At 40.7% G+C, this 9,832-nt stretch overlaps 1 protein-coding gene across 1 annotated transcript; it reads right to left on the reverse strand.

Annotated features, from left to right (window-relative positions):
* Nucleotides 1-365: 365 nt before the first annotated feature.
* cldn7a (claudin 7a) lies at nucleotides 366-5,648 on the reverse strand (the record flags this gene model as incomplete). The annotated part of the gene is made up of 4 exons (XM_080518850.1): nucleotides 366-534; nucleotides 1,794-1,878; nucleotides 3,434-3,598; nucleotides 5,426-5,648. 4 exons carry the CDS (start codon nucleotides 5,646-5,648, stop codon nucleotides 366-368), a joined length of 642 nt encoding a protein of 213 aa, XP_080374976.1.
* Between the last annotated feature and the right edge of the window lie 4,184 nt (nucleotides 5,649-9,832).

Below are 9,832 nucleotides of genomic sequence, written 5' to 3' on the forward strand. Positions count from 1 at the left end.
ATTGATTACTTTCAATTACACGGCAAAATGCTAATAAATGCTGGTTCTGACATGCGGCTGCAAGTGTTGGAAGTGATCCACCATTTAGGCTACAACTCAAGAGGTCGCACCCTGAGGACTTGTCTATTAGGTCAGGGGATCCAATTATAATGTATTTGTGAGGACTACTTGTAAACAATTGTGGAATGTGTGGACGGGGTGAGAGACATCCTTCATGAAACAATCGAGAGTGCTGCATGATAATCAATGGGGGGGGGGTCATTAAAGGCCTGCCTGAACAAAAAAAAAAAGTCCCATCTCAGTACTTCTTGCCTTGTTTGTGATTTTTGTTGTTTTGTTCCTACTACTCCTTGCCGGAGTAGAGCTCAGACGTACTCCTTCGCGCTGCTCGGCGGGCCGGAGCGGGAGCTGCCCATGGACGGGTACTTGGACACCTGCTTTTTTCTCGGGCAGGAAGCGGCCAGCATGGACCCTCCAAGGACGTCGAGGAGGGATCCACCCCAAGCGATGAAGATGGCAGCGCCAAACTCAAATCTGGTTAGAAATGACAGTCGCAAAAGAGAATCCTTGATCAGGGAGAGAGAAACATTTTCAAGCAAGAAAAGGCAAAACAAAACACTATTTTCAACATTTCAGTAAACTCAATCAAAATATAAGCGATATAGATACAAAATGGACTTTGGATTGGGCAACAAAGTAACAATCCTCCGGATGTTGTGTGACGTGATGGCAAATGTTACTTCCACAATTCTAAACAGGTTAGGATGGTGTGTAAAATCTAAAATGAACTCAGGATGCTGTGATTTGCACCCTTGAAAAGAATTTCTCCCACAACAAACAACACAAGATGAAACTGATGGATGAGCGGATCGATACGAAAATATCGATACTCCCAATAGCAAACGTTTTAGGATTGATTCTGATATTAAAAGATCAATATTGACACACTCTGCAGTCAAGTTAGCAACATGTGTTCTCTTTTTTCATCACAGAGGAACATTATTAAGCAACTTATTGGCTCTACTCAACATCGTATAGGAGGAGTTACTCTTCTATTTGTAATAATAATATTAACTAGCTTTGTATAAATAATAATGTCAGAGGCTGAGTTGCAGATCATAAAAAGTCATGTGCAATGCTTTTAGAGACAAGGATACAAGGATACCTGAATACATATAAACAGATGAATGCACTATAAAATATTACTGCAATATAAAACATTCTGTTTTTATCTCCCTTATGTTAACACCATATGGGTATTTTATCAGTTGAAACAATTGAATTGGTATTGTTATTGTGTTTGTTTATATCAGCCATTGATCATATTATATTGATATTGTATTATCAGATTGGTGTTATACCAATATTATATTTGTTCTATATCAGCATCATAGTCAAGTATTCTTTATAAAAGCAAGGGTTTTTGACTATTTTGCTTTTGCAAAGCCTTTTCTGTTCCCATTTAGTTCACGAGATTCACGCATTTATCTGAAAAATCTTTCAATATTTTAAGAGAACTACTGCAACTGACAGTATCCACTTTTATTGTATCGTCAGAGGGTTTTTTTTTTTTTTTTTTTTTTTTTTTTTAGCATATTGCATTGCAGAGTAGCACTCAATAATGCATCAGCAAATGTAATAGTTAATTAAGAGAATTTCTCAACCGGAACTGTTGAAATAATTGTGAATAACATCAGATTCAAGCCATTTTGAAATGGTGAATTTATCCACTGACTTTAAAGCTTTGAAGTTCAGAAAACCACCACCAGCACATGGTTTTTCGAGGCACTTACTTGGTGTTGACAGGAGTGTAGGGATTGTAGAAAGCCCGGATGACATTGTGAGCAAACCAGGAGCAAGCCACGATGGCGCAGAGCCCTGAAAGATCAATCAGTCCATCAGCACATCATCAAAACCCGAGTGGGAGCAGACATCCTTTTATCCCCTTTATAGTCACCGGGCGGCTACCTCTTGACTCCGGCACAATTAGCTTTTAGTGTTTCTCCGCTCTTTAGATCCTGTTAGACCTCTCATGTTGGAAGCAAGGCCAGGAGTGCCGGACTCATTCAGTCTAATGACCTCTGCAGGACAGCGTGTGGGAGCAAAGCTTTTTGGACTGGGGATCAAATCGCCTCCTACTTATTGTACGCTGTGTGGGAGATCCAAGCAAACGTGTTTTCATAAAATTACATAATATGAATGGATCAATCGTCAGATACTTGGTCCCATCCTACACTGTGGGTTTTGTCTCCCTGGAAATGGCCTGATTTAACTTTCGACTTCATGCATTGACAGTAGAAAAAGTTCCACTATGGGCTGGATTGAAACTTGGGGTGTTGAAGTGATGGAAATAACCATCTTGACATCTCAGTTTGTGTGTTTATAGCTTTATCTTACTTTGCAAACTGGATGAACATGCCATTTCCCCTTGGGTACAGTGTTGTATTCAAAATCTGGTTCACAAACGTAGATTGTACGATATCCAGTAGTAGTCTTAGCAGCATTGTCAGATGTCATATAGTCTAACATTTATTTCAGATTTTACTGAGAAAAACATCCAGAAACACGCTTGAAGTGAAATCAAGCCCGGGAAACTTTAGTCCTACACTTCTTGTTCAAATTAAATGTCAAGTTTAATTTTTGAAAATGATGTCTCACAACTTCACACATCACTTCAAACCAATGATGCATCAGATTAAGTGTTCTCATCAAAGCTCTGACCATGGATTGAAGTGATTGGGGAAGAAATTCTTGCTCCCCAGTTATTAAAGATGATTTCAAGCTCATCAAACTCATTAGAAAGGCTGATAACGTGGTGGTGAGTGGAGACGGACTCTGTACAGGTGGTCTCAGGGAGGAGGATCAGGTCCAAACTGAGATCCATCCTGAGCGGTTATTCTCACCTTCCATGATGTCCTGACCAGCAGCAGAAGCTCCTTCACCAACACACTAAACTATCTGTTTCTGTCTATGTGGAGCTATGTCCCAGATGTATTTATCCCCCAGGGATAAATAAAGTGATTCTGATCAATTGTATTTTGTATCCCAGTTACTTTTCTTGACATCTACTGAATGGATGGCAATACATTTCATTCCCAAAATTCCCCTAAACCGTTTCATTTCAGCCAGTGAGGTACCGGTAAATTTATAAACTGCACAAGTAAAATGCTAAAGTTTTAAAGCAATCGTGTTGCAATGCCCAAGTTTATCTGCTGGAATCAGTGGGTAAAATTTACATAAAGCCTAAGAGAAGCAGTGTAGGGGAGCAATAGACAGAGTAGGAATGTTTCTGAGCGAGAACAGATGAGATTTAGTTCCAAAAGTAAAAATGAGACCAAACTTAGGCCACCTGAAAACCCGTAGGAGCATTTTCTGCTTAATATAACACCATCCGTCAGTTGACTGGCCCGGTGTGGAGCTGTGGTTTCCTCACCTCCTACCAGCAGGATGATGCCTCCCGTCATGGCGACGCGGGACTTGCGCAGTTTATCGGCGCCTCCGCAGGTGGTGCACTTCATTCCCATGCAGGCCACACCCAGGCCAGCGACGGACACGATGATGCCAACTATCATGAGGGCGCGAGTGGCCTGGAGCGAACCTGAGAGCAGAGGAAGAAAGGAAAAAGGGAAACGCGATTCAGGAGCTAAGTAGAGCGTGGAAGGGAAGAATGTGTTTGTTTTGTTGTTCTTGTGGGAGACAGTGAATTGACAGCCTCTCGTTTTCTAGATTGCAGGATTTGAGAAAAATACTTTGTGTAAACTTACTACAATTGCATAGTCCCTATAGAAAGAGGTGAATTTGCAAGGACAAACCAGGAAATGATACACAAAGACTAATAAACAATCTGCGGACTATCAGAGAGGCTTTCTGTGTGTGTCCGCTGGTTGTGAATTACATTCACATTAGCCTGTCAGGAGACTTTAATGTGAGCGTTTCCTGGAAGAGAAACCATGGGATACACACACAAACAGTGGAGAAACATCTCACGGCCTTTCACCTTCACTGAACACCCCCCCCCCCCCCCCCCCCAGTTTGTGGAGGCATGCTGAAACACCACTGTCCTATTTGTCAGAATCCCCCACCCGCTTCTACTCACCCTATAAACCTATCAGCGAGGGAGCCCCCTCTTTCTCCCTCTCACTCTCTACCCCCACTGTCCACCTAGAACCAGTCTGTGCCAGTCTAGGCCATCCCTGCCCTGAACAAAACAAACAACACCCCTACAGGGAAGGATGGAGGGATGGGTGGAGAGAGACCGAGGATTCAGAGGATATGAAACGGAATATAAAGCAGTGAGAAATGTGAAACAATGGGGTGGATTATACACTAAATCCAGAGCAGGATGCCGAGTATCCTGGTCTGGAGTCACATCACACTGATCTCTATTCAGTTGGTCACACACTATAGAACAAAGTGGACAGAAAGAGCCAAACCAGTCATAACTGAATGAGATAATTCAACTGCCACACTTCAGCACTTGTTTCACATTATTTGCAATCACCTGAGCCAATCATTTTAGTCAGCTTGCTAAAGTCACAGGAAGCTGGACTCGATCCCTGCCATCAGGTAAGGGCAGTAAACACTCTGGACAGGTCTCCACTTCATCTGGTGAAACAATCAGGTTGACTTCTGATTACAGCCCAGATCAATGCATCTTGAATCCGTTTCAACTCATATAATATAAAATCCATGACATTTGTAAATATATTTCTTTTGATCTTGAAAAAAGCCAAAAACAAGGTTAACGGAATTTGATCAAGCTCAACATCAAGCTAACATGCTGCAAAAAACAATGCATTGAATGACTATATGAGCCATAGAGTTGCAGGAAAAACTTTACTTTGAAGTCACTATTCTACTAAGAAAATATTTTTCCAACTAGCTTCAACCCCCATATTACCAGACGAGGTATTTCTGTAAGTCTGAAAACCTCTGGCATAATATTCAGTTATTTACTTCTGAACAACATGTGGTTAATAAAGATGGAAATTGTGTTTCACTGTTTATGTGGGCTTTTTTTTTAATCTTTAGTCCTTTTCACAACATATTTGCATACCATGTGTAATATATACTTTTTCAGTGATTAGAGAATGGGACTCGGGATTTTGTGTCAAATGTGAGAAAATCGTTAGAACAATGCGTCGTGTGAGAGCCACAGATGACTGAGGGGTGAGTTTTCCTGAAGTGACATCTGGCTTCTCAACAAACCTGTCTCTGCTGGAATTCCTTACGGTTCCTTTAAAAAAAATAAACAATTTGAAGTTCGAGACCGCGACTTTCTGTCGCTTCAGATGGTGCGTAATTACGCGCGCGGAGGAGGTAACGGTGCGCTCCTTTGAGATACAGGTGAGCGTGCCACGTGCCAAGTAGTATCTATATTTGTTAACTTTTTTTGATGGGTGGGGGGTGAAAACGTGTCACTTACTGTCGAGCTGCAGGATGGAGTCGTAGATTTTACATTGGAGCTGCCCGGTACTCTGGAAAGCGCAAGACATCCAAAGTCCCTGGTACATGGCCACTGCTGTTATAATGTTGTCCCCGATGTATGCTGACATCTTCCACTGTGGCAGAATAGTCCCGATGATCAGTCCCACAATGCCAATTAATGAGAGGAAAAATCCCAGTAGCTGGATACCGGAGTTGGCCATTTAGGAATTTCAAATAATTTAAATATATATTTAAAAAAACACCCCCCTTTTTCTGTGAATAGATGTCTAAACAGGCTCCGTGTAGATATCACCTTCACTCAAAAATGTCTGGGATCGCCACTAAATCATACAAAAAGCAATGAGTTGTGTCCGTGTCGCCTCAGAGTTGTGTGTCGGGGGTCTGTACGGGGATGGGCGTCCAAGATGTGGGTGATGGTGTTAAGGGGGTGTGACATTAATCTGCCTGCTGATTCATGGACACACAGTTCTCATCTGCTCTGAAATGTTCCCCCTGCCTTCAGCGGAGCAACAGGTTGTGTTTCCACTCCGTCTCTAATGCTCCTCTCAGCTAAATGCAGACAATTCTTGTGATGATGATACACTTATAGTAATGTTTGTTTCACATTATCACAGTGCTTAAGGTTTGAAATGAAATGAAGTGGGAAACTGTTCAAACTTTTTTTTAAAGAGCCCCAATAAGAGTTCAAACATTTAGAGAAATATAATCTTTTAGTTTATTGTAAATCCATATAATCCCAATCAATATTCCAAATTAGTCAGAAAACAGATACAATGCCATTTCAAAGACAATTTTGTGAAGTGTTGCTGCTGTAACTACTAAAAACAACAGGTTTCCAACTTGGGCCAGCCTATTTAGTGTTGCAGTACCAGTTTAGACCATGAGATGGTGTATTGAGTCACTCAAAGAAGCAGCAGGGAAAATAGTTAAAACAAGCGGTGTGGTTCATGTGCCTTATTTCCACTGTGCAGTACAGTACGGCACAGCCAAGCATATCTAGACGTCCAGTGAAATGTTGTTATCTGAAATAGTTTTCATTAATATTTCAGACACATGTGCAGCCAAGACAGATCGGGTTAGTTGTCAGGTGTGTTATACTAGCGGATTGCATGAGGCAGTCTACATTAAAAAAAATTTTTAAAAATCAATATTCACTTTTGGTTGATTTAAAATTATTGCCGAGTTTGTTTCCTCCTATCCTTAATTAAAAAAAACAACAACATTGTGGCATTTTTTTTATGTGCCTGTTAAATAATACTACTTTGCTTATTATTATTAATAGATAATCCTCATATCAGCATATGAGTAAATATATTTCATTTGTGAACTGTATTGATAATTAAATGGATGCTATTGTATGTCCAGTTGCTCACAGTAGTAATACTTAGAGAGCTCAACATTTTCATCGTAAAATATTTGAGAACCTTCAGTCTATGTTGGACAACATTTACACATTTGATGTGATTCTACTCAGAACCAAATAGACGTGAAAAGCCAAAACTCTGAAGCCAGGTGAAAGACAGACGTGCTAAAATGACTCAACAGCACCACCTGATGTACAACTGGTGCATGACTTAAATGTTACATAGGTGCCCTTTAAATCTTTTATTTATTTCCTTTTCTGATCAGAGACCTATGGAGTTATTATGCTTTAGGAAAATGACTTATGCATATTTGTTGGACTTGATGGGTTGTGTATGCAGATTGATAATATGTGTAAAATATACATGCTTCTATTGTCCTATAGAGTGATGGGGTAGGTAGGGTTGCTTTGTTACCCTCTGTGTTCTTTTTCTTGATATATTGAAATGTGAAACAGGCATATCTTGCAAATGGAGGAATTTTGCATGATGTAGTGGTCAAAAAAATTCCAGCAGTTCAGTGTGAAAGCCTGGAGGACATCTCTGCATAATGCCTGCGGGAGGTTGTTTTTACTTACAGCAGTACTAAACTCCTTGAGTCAACAATTAATTTACTTTTCCCACCAACGAATATAACGTCTGTTGATATGTTTTATGGACTATTTTAAAATATTTTTGGAGTAGGAAAATGTTTGCTTGTCCAAACCACGAAAATAGTTTTCATACACCTGCACACACTGTTTACTTTACTGTATATGATTTGATGGATGCACATATATGTGCCACAGTAAGGAGGATTGATCAAACTTTAAAGGACCAGCAAAAGCAAACATCAGACAAATCCTGTATAAATATTGACAACTTCCAATTGTTTTGAGCATAAAAGTACCACAGCATTATGAACATCTCACTTCCTCTTTATTAATCGAATATATTATTTGAAGAACCGGAATTTGTTTTCAAATTGTTCGAGTCTGCAAAAATTCACCTTCATAGCATCCTAGTATGGTTTCCATGTTAATCAATTCCATTTGCAGTAATGTACTGAGTCAAACTGCTGTTTTTTTGGTATTGGATCAAAAACACTGGCGAGAAATTGACTATTAATTTTTTAAGTATTGCTGTTCATATTTTCCACTTCATTTCTGTAATTTTCCAGGTAATCCTGCAGATCCTGTGGTTGGCTGAGCTTTCCCCCTCAGGCCATATGTTTGACACCCCTGCGTTAAGATGTTAAATCTGTCAACACTCTCACATGACTGAGAGTCGTCATCCCGGAAAAGACAAAAAGCAATTCCCCATGAGTGACACATTGAAAACATTAAATGAACAGCCTTTATGGTTGGATTGAGGTCATATTTAGGATGGATATGTTAAAGACAGAAGAGTATGTTGTAATAATGGCTGGATGTTGAGTCAGTCTGCAGGGAATCAATGTGAGTCAATGCAATGTCCCTACAAGGTGTAAACACAAGAGTTGAGTGTGTTGTCTTTGATTAGTCTGTTTGTAGGGATGAACACTTGAGAACGTGACAAAATTCTGGACCCTGTAATGTTTTATATAATTTTAAGGGTTTTTAAATCACAATCCAGTTAAGATTTTGGTAAACCATTAAGTTGTGATTGTATGGTTCCAGAAAGTGAATAGGTAATACATTCTGTCAATGATTGGTGCTGTAAAAACTTATTGGAGTGCAAGAACTTTGTTTTAGGACAATGTATTGTATTCTCCTCTATAGAGGCAGCAACAAACAATGAAAGTCAATGTAAACATTATTACATTTTTGTGCTTCAGACTACTGAAGTAATACAGGAAGCTTAATTGAGAACCTTCTTCACATGTTTCAGAAAAACACAATGTCGTTCAATCCAGGGGAACTTTAAATTAAAGTAATATTTTTCAAGCCAATTTCTAAGATTGATAAAGTCAAGGATTTTCTGTAATATTATTTAACAGGCGAATTGTAACTATTTGCTTCGATGAATGAACAAAAACTAAGAAACAAAACAGTCATTGTCCATGTCAGAGATCAGCTTGGCTCTGCAGTGCATCTGACTTCACACTGCTGCTAAACAATAGGCCGACAGCGGAGGGAGAGGAAGTAATAACCCATAAGCCGGGAGGAAGTTATCCCCACTGCCAGGTTAATGGGAATGTGCTCACCTACTGGCTGGATTACCTATTTCAGATGTAATCATGCTGGACCGATCTTGCAGCTCGGCCACCCCTCCTCCTCCACGCCTTTCATTTTCTCACATTCTCACCCTTTCCACCCACTTCCAGGAACCTCTCTTCTTCTCACTATAACTCTTTTCTCTTGTACTGTATCCAGGCTTTCAGGACGGGCCTCGAGTCATTGCTGCCGGAGCCAACAAATGCCCCATTGTTGCTGGGGAGGAGTGACCCCCGAGCCTCAAGAATCTGCCTCTGTTTAATATAGAACTCGAGGATGATGCAGAGGAGGGGGAAGGAACGGTGAGGTTAAACAGTGTTGGGATCAAGGTGGGCAGGGATGGACGAATGAAAACTCTGAAGGTGAACACAAAGTGCTGGAAGAGAGGATGAGCAGAGAGAGATCAGGGTCAGTCTCGGGGCTACCAGTGCTGTTGCTACCAGTAACCTGATTTATATGATGTCCTCTCGGCTGCTTTCGGCCCGGGCTGGCAAAGAACACAAAAAGGAACATTGCTTCCCCCCCACCCACCCACCCTCTACTCTGGCTCCTCTTTTTTTTTTTTTTCTTACACTCCTTTTAAAAAAAAAAAGAAGAAGCGTAAACACACATTTGTCTTGCCGGTTTAGCCGTTGCTCACCTCTCAATAGGAGGTGAAGAAGAAAACAGCTAAATCAGCCAAAGAAGGGCACTAACAACATTCTCGCGGGGGCTCCCCCTCCTGTTAGCGAGGCCTCCTCTGGCTCTGAAGTGAGCAAGTGGACTGCGAATCCAATGATTGGAGTCCTTTAAGTGCCCCTTGGAAGTCACTGAGGCATTAGCAATAAAACACACTGGCCCCGCGACTTT

Source organism: Blennius ocellaris, assembly GCF_963422515.1.
Source record: "Blennius ocellaris genome assembly, chromosome: 23".
NCBI classification, from domain to species: domain Eukaryota; kingdom Metazoa; phylum Chordata; class Actinopteri; order Blenniiformes; family Blenniidae; genus Blennius; species Blennius ocellaris.